This window comes from Tympanuchus pallidicinctus, unplaced genomic scaffold (assembly GCF_026119805.1).
Source record: "Tympanuchus pallidicinctus isolate F22 unplaced genomic scaffold, pur_lepc_1.0 scaffold11, whole genome shotgun sequence".
Classification (NCBI taxonomy): Eukaryota; Metazoa; Chordata; class Aves; order Galliformes; family Phasianidae; genus Tympanuchus; species Tympanuchus pallidicinctus.
In genome coordinates, this window is record NW_026294627.1 from 23,581,566 (window position 1) to 23,593,899 (window position 12,334).

Sequence of the window (12,334 nt, forward strand, 5' to 3'; positions counted from 1 at the left end):
TTATAGGCTTGGGGTTGGAAACTAATTGCAGCTCATGGCTACAGCCCTGGGACTGAGTTTCTGGGCGTTATTTTAGTTTGTTCTAATGTGTATGCTCTTCAAGTGGCTTTAACTCTGCTTCTGTTAATATTTGACATCTTTTTTCCAGTGTTTTATGACCACTAGTCTTCAGTACACTTAGCATACTAAACACATAGTTGCTTGGATTACAGGGTTTTGTGCAGCACTGAGCAGCCAGAGTCTCTCGGGACAGCAGGATGCCCAGCGCAGCTCCTTGTTAACCAGCCTTTGCTGTAAGGGCTGCGCTCTGTCAGCCGCCCCCCGGCAGCGGCCGCCATGGCTGTGCCCCGCCTTCCCGCGCGGCGCCGCCTCAGAGAGCGGCCGGGTGCCGCCTTCCTTCCCTGCCCGCGGCGGGGTGCTCCGCGTTCGGGGGCCGAGCGCCAACTCTCGGGGGGCCGCTCCGCAGCATCCCCCTGCCTGCCGCCCTGGCCGAGGCGTAGCGGGAGCCCTGCTGCCGCGGGAAGCGGCCTGGGGCCTCGGCTATCGCAGTCGGTAAAAAATGGAAGAATACGAAGTACTGAAAGTATTGGGAGAAGGGTCCTTCGGGAGAGCTCTCCTAGTTCAGCACAAAGTCAGCGACCAGAAGTATGCCGTGAAGGAAATTAGGCTTCCTGTGGTAAGTAACGCACGTGTGCTTCCTCCGGAGTCCCATCCAGCCTGGCCTTGAGTGCCTCCAGGGATGGGGAACCCACAGCTTCTCTGGGCAGCTGTGCAGGGCATCCTTGCCCTCATGGTGAAAAACTTCCTCTACTGTAGTTGACTGGACTCCTGTCAACTTTGCAAGAATCTAGATTTCATCTGCAACATCCAATGGGGAATTGAGCCTCATATTATTGCTGAAATTCAGTTAGTCAGGTTACCTGTGCTGCACGTAGCTAACAAAACAATCACAAAATGGGAGGCTCTGGCTTCCTCGAGGCTGAAGCTAAGTTAGTACTTGGGCACTTGGTTTTACACTGAGTTTGTGCAGTACAGCTGTCAGCTGTTCCAAAGTCAGTGTGTGCTGATTTGTTGTTGCATAGTTCTATGCTGTTAAAATAGAAAATCATTAACTGAGCCCTCAATATTTCCAGGAAGAAGTCTACAATTAGTTATAAACCTTGCATTGAAGAAGATAGTTTTCAAGTTTCTAAAAATTAGAAATTTTTCATGTAAATATAAATATTATATATATATAAAATATATATAAATATATATAATATATGTAAATACAGAAATTCTTAAAATAACAATAAAGTAAATTAAAGATGTCACGTGTAAATATGTGTCAAGTGTATAGATGAAAATGTTGTAGAGTGACCTTTATATAAATGTACTTACATTTTCAGTCTTCGTCTGATGTAGAGAACTCTAGGAAGGAAGCTGTTCTTTTGGCTAAAATGAAACATCCAAATGTTGTTGCCTATAAAGAATCATTTGAAGGTAAATATAAAAGTTTAAAATATCTGTATTTAGAATCATAGAATAACGAAGGTTGGGAAAGATCTCCAAGATCATCCAGTCCAACCAACTGCCTGCTATCACCAGTATTTCCCACTGAACTGTGTCTCTCAGTACAACATCTAAATGTTTCTTAAATGCCCCCAGGGACGATGACTCTACCACCTCGCTGGGCAGCCTGTTGCAGTGCATCACCGCTCCTTCACAGAAGAAATTTTACCTAATATCCCACCTGAACCTCCCCTGCTGCAACTTGAGGCCATTACTTCTAGTTGTATCACTAGTTATGTGGGAGAAGAGGCTGACTACCATCTGCCACATCTTCCTTTTGGGGAGTTATGGAGTGCAATAAGGCCTCCTCCAGACTGAACAATCCCAGTTCCCTCAGCTGCTCGCCATCTTGTGCTTCAGCCCCTTCAGCAGCTCTGTTGCTTGTCTCTGAACACGTTCCAGAGCCTCAATATCTTTCTTGTAATGAGGGCCCAAAACCGAACCCAGTAAAGTTTTAAGATTAGTTGTAAAGTTTTATTTAAAGTTGCTTACTGCTATGGCATGAAGACCACATTTTTAGCATGTAGTTGGAACTTGATAGTAACAGTAATATATGTATTCTGTTCATTAAATTACTAATTATTTGTAAATTGCCTGAAATCTAGCTGATGGACACCTGTATATAGTGATGGAGTATTGTGATGATGGAGATCTAATGCAAAAGATTAAACACCAAAGAGGAAAGTTGTTCCCTGAAGACACGGTAAGAAAACACATATTTTTGAAACAAGGACCTTGGAGTTGTTCTTCATGTAAACTGGAGTACATTAAGAAGTACTTTATGTCACATAAAAAAATGTAATAGATATGCTAACACCTTAAACTACTTAAAATGAAATAAGACGATAACAGAATCATTAAGCTTGGAAAAGATCAGTAAGGTCATTTATTCCAACCGTCGACTCATCAAGGGAATAGAAGCACTGCTTCTTTTGTAATTTCAGCAGAACAAGTACTGAACTGTAAAAGGAATAAGAAATAAATTGCTGTCTGTATCTGAGAAATGTGTGAACAGTGTGCAAAATACAGATTTGAATGCATAAATGTATGCAATTAAGGAAGAACTTAATACAGACCAGTCAAGTAAGAGGTACTGCAAATGAAAAGTAAATAAAGTAGTGTGCTGAGATAATTGAAATTAGCTAAGAGACTAAATAAAATATTATGCATCGGTTGAGTGTTTGAAGCAAACGTGATGCATGAACTCCTTTTGTCATTGAAGCTATGAAATTATTTTGGAGGAAGCTCAGAGTTCTGTTGTTGTGATTTAAAAGCCACATCCTGCCACTTATAAACATCATCTTCATTAAAATGAAAAGACCAGAATCCTCAACTGATATCATCCTCAGGTTGGCCCAACATCTCTAAGGCCATTTAAAATAACACAATTCATTTTAGAAACATTATATTATCTCAGTGCAAGTATTTTTCATCTGCTTATTTGCTATGAAATCCTAATTAGGACACACGTAAAATTGCTTCCCTGGTTTGTGATTGTTGTGTGTTATTTGTTTTTCTAGCACAGCATTCTTTCTGCCTTATTAAAATACACGCTTTTATTTTAAAGGATTCAGCCTTTTGTGGAAACTTGGGGTCATTGTGCTGGAGTTACTGATAACTCTCAGGTGTTGGGAACACACTTCTGTGCTTTTTTTTAAAACTCTGTTAGTGAAGGAATCCTCACCTGCAGTATTGAGCCATTATTACCCTTCTTTACTTTTTTCAGATCCTTTGCTGGTTTGTGCAGATGTGCCTGGGTGTGAAGCACATTCACGATAAGCGTGTATTGCACAGGGATATCAAATCTAAGGTGAACAGAACAAGCTTTTTTTTGCTACTTACAAACTCTTCTGATGCAGATGTTCAACTCTGTTATAATTACCTGCTACTGCTACATGCTGTTTTTCACTTGTATGGAACCACGTGGTCTTACACATCATCTTAATATAATTATGCCCTTCATAGCCACACTGATAATAGAGTGCTTCTGCCAAACTGCAGATAATTTAGAACAATAATGGAGGCATGAAAAAAGGGTGTATGGAGTAAACAGTTTGTGATTATTTTGCCTCTCATTTTTTCTTTCTTGTTATTTCCTAGCAAAAAGGTGGAAACTCATAAGCGTGCCCTTAGTGCTTTGAGTACAGCACTGAGATGAAGGCATTTCTGATGTCTGATTCTTTCTCTGCTACTGATGCTGAGAATTTGGGTCTATATTGCTATTCTGTTTACCTTTAAACAAAATATGCTGCTTAACTTTTTGTCCTAGAAGCATTAGCTTAAGCAAGTAAAAGGAAATACGAAATGTCAGAAGTGATCATCAGTATCTTCTCTGTATGTACAAAGTGTATTTCCTAAAAATTATTTAAGTGTATGAATTTGTTGTTCTCTTGAAATGCAGAACGTCTTTCTCACTCAAAATGGAAAAGTAAAATTGGGAGATTTTGGATCTGCACGGCTTCTTGCACAGTATGTGGATATTTCCGCTGGTTCCGGTGGTATTGTTTTATTTTGCAATACATAAATAGTACAAAATGTCCTGAAGAATTACATTTCATGTGGATTTTCTTTGTCATTTCAATAGCCCGATGTCATATGCCTGCACATACGTGGGAACTCCTTACTACGTACCTCCTGAAATATGGGAAAACATGCCATACAACAACAAAAGGTATTCATGTTTCCAGTGGTCACATAATGACTGACTGACTTTTTATTTGAAGTTATCTGACTTTGTGCTTGATACTTGTTTGGTTTCAGGCAAGTATTGAATTGAGGAAGGAGTAATTTCTGGGGCAGGGGGCCTTAGGTGCAAGGGCCTAAATTCCTCTTTATTTAGGTAATTGAAGACATAGTATCTTCCATCTTAGGAGTTCAAAAACTGCTGTCCCGACCCCTGTGTGCATTTGTAAGAGTAAATAAGATACATAAACACACACATATGTGTATTTATGTGCACATATACATACATGTATGTTTCTTGGTTGTTTTATTTTTTAAGCTCTTCTTGCCTGTCTTAATGCAGGGATAATGGCTACAGAACTGATGACTCTTAGATTGACTGAACCCAGTTATTCTAGTCCTTATGCAAGGACTTCTGTGAGCAACCTGATAGAATGGTGCTCACAGCTTCCTCACAGACTGGATGCTACTGAGCCATGGTGTATCCTCCCTCCTACTTCTGTTCTGTGACCATAGCTGTACCTGAATCTGATTTGCAGAGTGACTCGTTTTCACAGCAGAGAGGAAAGCTTTATAGTGCTTAAGATTTTTCTGCTTCTCTTGCAAGGATAGTGTCAAGTTGCATCTTTTGCAGGTGTTATTACTTGCCCTTGTGAAATTGTGATGTTTTCCCTGTAGGGGAATGTTTGTTGGCAGGGACTAGAGTTCCTGTTCTCAGAATGAGGATTGTGTAGCTGCCATTTGATGCTCAGGGCTGTGGAGCACAAAGGCTTTGCAATGCAGAAGGATATAAATATTGTTGAAGTAAATTGCTTAGAAGACATTCTGGGAATAAAAAGCTGAGTACAGTTGTGTGACATTATCCTTATTTACTTCAAGGTGGGTTAAAATAAGCAAGATCATTTCCACTGGAGATGCCAAGCACATTATCATGTTGACTTTTATAGTTTTTATTTGCAGATTCATAGATTTATGGTTAGATTAATTTTAGTTTATTCAATTCAGTTACATACACATAGTGAATTTCACTTTTACTGGACTATTTTACTTGTTAAACTGTAATTTCTGTCTTGATTTCTCTTATCTTTCTCTATGCCTACAGTGACATATGGTCTCTGGGATGCATCCTGTATGAGCTGTGCACTCTTAAACATCCAGTAAGTATGGCTATATGGATATTAGAACAGTTTTGAAAATCCTTAAAGTTTAATCAGTAGTTGAACGTGGATTCATAGAGAGTTACATTTTTGACTGAAGTGTTTGCTGCTGCTCTTTCTGAGACAGGGAAGTACTGCTCTACACTTCCCGCTTTTCCTCCATTACTTTCCTTCTGTGTTTCTGCAGCTCGTGGTCTACTGAACCCTTCTGTGATATGCCCAGTCTTCTAAATTGCTTGAAAACAATTCTTTTTTTCCTTGTTCACTCGGTTTTCCTTCCTATCAGTGAGGTGATTTGGGACTTAATAAGAAGCCCAGTGAGTCCCACACTGAATCAAGCTATCTGTTGGGATGTTGGCACAAGCATTGCATTTTATAGGATCTAGCTGATCACAGGAGATGGAGGCAAGGACACTCGAAATCTTTTCTAACGTGTCTACATCGTATGCGACTACAGCAAAATGAAAGAAATAAGCAGTTTGGAACCTCACATCAGTGACTGACTGTTAAATCAAGTTGCTGTCTAAGTAGTGTTCTCCTACTGGGACAGAGGGAAGCTGGATGTATGGTTTTATATCTCTGTTCACTTCTAGTACACTGGATTTCATGTGTTTGATGCTATGCTCCCTATGTGTTAACTTCCTCTGCCTTCTTTATATGGACACGTGGCTAAGACTAAAAGCCTTATCAAGGTAACTTTTTTTTTGGCAGGAAATGAGATCATCCTAACATAAGGATATTTTGTTGTACGTTGTTCTACAAGCAGCAGTTTCATTTCATCAAGCTACTGCTATAGCTTGAAATCCTTTGTAACAGCAAAAGATCTGGTCTGGTATTAAATGGGGAGGTTGGAGATTCATGATGCTTGAGGTCCCTTCCAGCCCAGGCCATTCTGTGATTCTCTGATTCTGTGAAGATTCCTTACAGCTGCAGCTGCTATTAGCGTAGAAATTTATATTGCACATCACTGAGTGATGAGGCACTGAAGTGTGCTGCCCTATGTATGTCTTTGTCATGACTTTGGCAGTGTCACAGCTCTTAAGGTAGTGCTTAAGAGGGAGCAGAGCAGCCTTCCCTTTTTAGCAGCAATGAAGCTTCACATATCTGAGATGTTTTAATTCTCAGGAAATTATATCTACTTAATTATTAGCATAAATAAATGCCCATTTAATAGCTGTGTAAAATGTAAAATAGTTACTGATGTACTCAAAGTTATAATTGCACAGCTGAATTACAGCCTGAAATTCCCCAATCAGGAGCCAAATCAGTATGACTGGAGAGAGTCTACATAGATGCATGCCACTATTATTATATAATAAATATTAAAGTTGCTCTTCAATGACATCAATTCATTGAATACTTTACACACTGTGTGCTCTGATGTTCATTTATTTTTAATGCAGTTTCAAGCCAATAGCTGGAAACATCTAATCCTTAAGATATGCAAAGGATCCTACAGTCCTCTGCCAGCTCACTATTGCTATGAACTCCATTACTTAATAAAACAGATGTTCAAGAGAAATCCCAAGAATCGTCCCTCAGCCACTACTATCCTTGCAAGAGGTTGCTTAGCCAAGCTTATCAGAAATTGTTTCCCTTCTGAGGTACAGTATTGTCTTTGTCTCTGGATTTGAACAATAATATCTACGTGTCAGGCACTAAATAAAATCTTCTGTAATTTGGTAGTATGCAACACTATGAAATGTGTTATGTAAATCCTATATTAAAAGCTATAAATATACTTGTAGACATCTCAGAGAAACAAATTTTCTAAAGGGTTTTAAGAAGAGAAGTTGAGTATTGACATCATGCTGCTAAAATAAGGCATGATCTGTAACAGTAGTTTTGTATACTAAGGCTATTTTTAACAAACTATATACAGTAGCTTGAGGAAGATTAAAATCTTACAGTTCTAACATTTGTGCATACACTTCCAGGTGACAGAAGAATTCAAGCAAGATCTAAAGGAAACCAGGAAATGCAAAGGCACTGCAATAAGACCAAAAGGTGTCAGTGATGTTTTTCTTGATATAGGAGTAATAAAGCGAGTAGGAATTGTAAGATCTTAAATACAGCTGTAAAATGTTAATATTACATGCTTGAATCATTTTTTAATTCTTTCAAAGTTTAATATTCCTGAACTTGTATGGAAAGTCTTTGAACAATGTATATTATATTCCATCATGAAGCTTCATGTTAGAAGACTTTTAATTGGGCATAGCTGAGTGCTATACATCACTACTTTCCCACTGTCAGAAATACAGTGCAGTGCTGCAGTAAAAGATTTTAAGTCTTAGACTTGTGCTAGGATTAAGCTTGTTAATTTTGAAATGAGCAAAACTTTTTGCTGTTGCATCTATTTTAAATGTGACTGGGTTTTCTTTCCCAGAACACAGTGAAGCAAGCTGTTTTTGTTATTTGGTTTAAAGAAGATTTTGGATTTTATTTAATTTAACTACACTGAATGCATTTAATGACACTCAAGTTTATATACAACTGCAGTCCAAGCAGTTGTATTTTATTGCAGAAAGGTTCAGAGGGACTCAGCATTGAGAATGAGATACACAGACAGGAGTGTGAAGTAATTTTCCTTCTTCCTCACTGAAGGAAGAAATTCCTTCAGTGGTAATGATGCCATACCTCTCCAATACCACTTTACCACAGATGTTTGCCAAAGGCATTAACTCTTCAATCTGTCCCTTAATGTATCAGGCAGTGTTGCAGCTGGTGGAGGCCCAAATAAGAAAGAAAGTAAGGTAGGTGTTCAACTATAAATATGCTATTTACATTTTGGCAGTTCAGAATGTTCTGTATTAGAGAAAAATATCATTCTGGAAACTCTTAGTGTGCTAAAACTGTAGACCAGTCTTCTATGCCAGTTATCACCTGCACTCAACCTGCAGAGTTCAATTGCAGTTTCAGACCTTTGTAACATTTTGATGTTTTCCACATTTAGTTCAGTTCTAAAGTGATTCATTCAGTTCTAAAGGATTTCATTATAGTTATGTAAAAAAAAAAAATAACAAATAAAACCCCTCACTTTTCTGAGATGTAAGATGCTGCATAAAATCATGTATTTTCTTTGCTTTGGGGACACATTTTGAACAGTCTCCTATAGAAACAATCCAGTGGGGACATCATTCTCACCAGTTTTAGCACCAGTGTGAGATTTTAGGTGAGGAGTATTAAGCAACAAGTGACCAAGAAAGAAAACATTTCTGAGGAGATCATTGCACAGCCTGTCCCAGCCATATTGAGTATATTTTTCAAAACATGTTGTCAGTGGGGCTCTTTTTTTCTCTTAATAGACCTGTCAATCTGAGAAGCTTAATATTTGGGTCCAACTTGTTCTCTCAGGGAATAGGACTCATGTTATCTTTATATTGCTACTGCTTTCAAATGTGGAAAAAAAAAAACAAACCCACAAATTGCATCAAGTAACTACATTCATACTTAGTCTCAAAAGGAGATTGTCAAGAAAAGAACATGCAGTGTGGATTGTAGTGTAATAATAGATCCAGTGCAATTGCTGTTGCCACTGCTTTCATGGTGTCTGCAATTTAGTTTTCTGATCCTTAGGCCAACCAACAAAGATAATGATTAACACGGTCCTTATTCTCGTAAAGCAAAGCAAAGATGAAGGTAGCACGTGGTTGAAAAGTGAAAATACAACTAAAGATTTGAATGAATGCACAAGAGAACAAAGGAAAAATGACAAAGAGGGTAAGTTTTAAGGCTTATGAATTTCCTTCTATCTGGTGATTTTAAATGTTGTTGATCCAGACATTTAAACAGGTAGAGCATACAAGTCTGCATCTACATAAATCCATGCTGCTGTTTGTTGCTTCCTAATTGTATTGATTCTTACTGATCATCTCAAGTTCTTGAAAAAATCTTGGCCAAAGTATTAAGAAAGAACTGTTTGAAAACATTTGGTATGGAGTAAATGGACTCGATGGGGTTATTCTACATCCTGTTTCTAGGTCAAGAATTGTGCTCATAGCATCAAATATGAAATGCTGAACACTTAGAGCCAGTTTGAACGGACAGCAAACAGTGAGGTCTGCTGGTGATCATCTTTTGTTGTTGTAATTACAGCAGAAACTTTGGAAGTCCTCTCAGGAGTTACTGATTTGACACATCTCCATAGGAGACGATGGGAGAAGAGGACATTCAGTACTGTAGTGGATGTCCTGGAAAATGCTCCCTTGCTTTCTTCCAGTTTTACATCTGAAGAGGATAAAAGTAAGATTTAATTGAATGTGTTTTTACACAATTTTAATTCAAATAATATCAGTGCTTCTTTACAGATGTTAAAAACCTAAACTTCACAGGAAATATTTAAAGTGATGTGAAAATCATTTAAAGACACCCTATTAACAAGCACTCAGAAAGTCCACTGTGCTGAAGAGAAAAGGTACATTTGAGACTGATGATTTCTTACTGGTCTTGTGTAATGGGAGCATTTTGAAGAGTAATGAAAACCACAATTAACATTAGCAACCCTGAAATGAAAATTATTGCCAAGAAATTACACTACCATCCCCTCTCTTAACGTGCCATGAAGTGAGTGACATTGAAGATAGTGTACAAAACTCATCATCTGCAGAACTCAGTTGTTGAGATGTACCTGTTCTCCTTTTCTTCTCTCTTTATGTCATCACCCGCAGTATGCTGGGAGAGGTCAGTGTGGTGCTTGCATTACAAGTTTTCTACCTTTGTTTTTCTCTTAACTGTGATGTTTGCAATTCATGTTGCTAACGCATTTTCATCTGAGTAACTGTATTTAATAATGATTTTATACCTAGATGGTTCTGTTACAAACTACAGTGAAAGTAAGCCACGTAAGCAGTGGGCTAAGGAAACTCCTCAGACCCTGATGAACATCCTCAGTACTGCAGATGTCAGCTTAGCTTTTAAAACATACACAATTTATAAACCAGGTAAATTCCTATGTTTATTGATAGGCCCTGTGTGTAGAGACTGAACACTGATGCACATGTCACAACAGACATGAACAACATACATTTTGTTTTAAACAGTAAAAGTTTAAAGAATTAAATGTGAACTTGAAAAAGAAAATCCAACTGAGAATTCCTGAGTGATTGTACATCCCCACTGCATCTGTGAAAGACTTTCACCTGAAGAGTCTGACAGTTTTCACCCTGCCAAGTGGCATAATATCTGAGTTGTTGGGATGGAGTAATTAGGCTGTAGCCTCATCAGGGAATCCACTTGCACTGAGTCATACTGCTCTGTTTTGAATAGAGGATGGTAGGATGGTGGAAGGTAACTATAGGCTGTAGATACATAGAGCTGCAGGTGTAAATACTCTGTCTCCAGTTAAAGACTCATAGAACATCCCAAGTAGGAAGGGATCCACTTAGTCTGACAGGAATCACTTAGTCCAACTTCTGGCTCCACTCAAGAGCACCCAAAAATCAGATCATACATCTGAATTGTCCAGATGCTCCTTGAACTCCTGGCAGCTCAGAGCTGTGCCCAGTGCACAGCCTATTCCATGCACATTGACCTCTGGGGCAGAGCCTTGTTGTGATATCCAATCTTAAGTTACTGGTTTATCTGTGTTCTTAAAATAGGTAAGAGCTTGTACTGGAATCTGCAAAGATCCAGAGACAAACTAGAGAACATTTTTAATAATTTTATTCTATAATTTGTGATTTTGGTTTATGCTTTCAAAGCTTCTGAAAATATACTAAGAGGTCCACTTTCTGATGAAACTGAAGCATCTGATGAACTAGATGGGGAACATGAAGATATTGCCACAGATTTGGAGAGACTTGAGCCTAGATCTGATGAAGACGATACGTATGTCCAAATGACATCTTGTGCTTTTGTTTTGTTTGTTTCCTTGAAGCAATTAATATATATATTCCTCAAAAAAAAAAAGACAACTGTATTGTTCTTATCACTTAAATTCATTCTTCTCTTACACAGTGATATTAGAATTTAGTAGCATTTGATATCAGAAATACTTTCTTTGCTATATTTATAGTTCCTGATGTTGAGATTCAAGAAGTTGCTCATTGTTAGATTATTTTTGCTGGTGACTTTATAAGATAGGAGATGAAATTAGATCTGCAGTAATGTGCAACCTTTTTCTTGCATGAGATATCTTTGTACTCTGACCTTGAAATCAGATAATCAACAGCAGCAATACCACTTGCTAGTAGTGTGTTTGCTGCATTGGTGTATGATTCTTCACACTCCTTGCATAGTGCAGTGAAGTCACTTTTGCACCTACTTATTGAGATACATTTGTAGAAACTTCTAAACTTCTGTTTATGTTCCTGTTTTGGAAAAGCAAAGTACGTCAGCACATTCTGAAGAAAAATACTGTATTTTACATGTGTGTGCATTTGGGGTGGGGTGTTCTTGGAGTGTCAGAATCTTAGCATATGTTGTTTGTTTTGGTGGCACTTGGAGATGATCTGCTCAGGCAGGGATGTACTGCTGCAGTCCAACAGCAACCCTTCACATCAACACACATACGGTGTCTTGGCTTTGCAGCTGATAAAACTTATTTGGGTAAATTCAAAAGGGAGTCCCTGCCAGTTCCTTAATCACAGAAGTGCAGGGAATAAGTCTTTGGTGTTGATGTTTTTAACAGATTTTCTCCTACTGAGTATAATTTTAGGAAGAAAAAAAATACAAAGCAGGTAAAGATTTTATGAGGTTGTACTTTTTTTGCTTTGCAAAATAACATTTTGAAATCTATTTTTAGGGACTTTGAGGAAGATGACCCAGACTGGGTGTCAGAACTGCAAACGGTATTGATACAATAGTGACTGAAAACCTGGAGTTTTTCTACAGTAACGAAAGTCAGTCTTGCTATTGTTTGTAATCCCATCTGTTGTTATTAACAGTTGGTTATTAATAAAGTCACCTCAGTCAAAAAATTCCGAGTGTGCAAATTGTCTGTA

General features: G+C 38.2%; 1 protein-coding gene across 1 annotated transcript; it reads left to right on the top strand.

Moving 5' to 3' along the window:
- The first annotated feature begins 368 nt into the window (after positions 1-368).
- NEK3 (NIMA related kinase 3) lies at positions 369-12,310 on the top strand. Its single transcript, XM_052670861.1, has 15 exons — positions 369-676; positions 1,389-1,482; positions 2,157-2,254; positions 3,278-3,361; positions 3,953-4,020; positions 4,136-4,222; positions 5,336-5,390; positions 6,794-6,994; positions 7,328-7,397; positions 8,103-8,146; positions 9,017-9,113; positions 9,489-9,635; positions 10,199-10,333; positions 11,093-11,219; positions 12,136-12,310. Exons 1-15 carry the CDS (start codon positions 560-562, stop codon positions 12,194-12,196), a joined length of 1,485 nt encoding a protein of 494 aa, XP_052526821.1. The 5' UTR covers positions 369-559; the 3' UTR covers positions 12,197-12,310.
- Positions 12,311-12,334: the final 24 nt, after the last annotated feature.

What these genes read in the sequence shown, in the direction of transcription:
- NEK3 (XM_052670861.1), top strand. Translation starts at nt 560, where the DNA reads ATGGAAGAATACGAAGTACTGAAAGTATTGGGAGAAGGGTCCTTCGGG. An exon ending in AGTTGTTCCCTGAAGACACG is followed by an intron (nt 2,255 to 3,277) that starts GTAAGAAAACAC and finishes TACTTTTTTCAG; the next exon opens with ATCCTTTGCTGGTTTGTGCA. An exon ending in CACTGCAATAAGACCAAAAG is followed by an intron (nt 7,398 to 8,102) that starts GTGTCAGTGATG and finishes TTAATGTATCAG; the next exon opens with GCAGTGTTGCAGCTGGTGGA.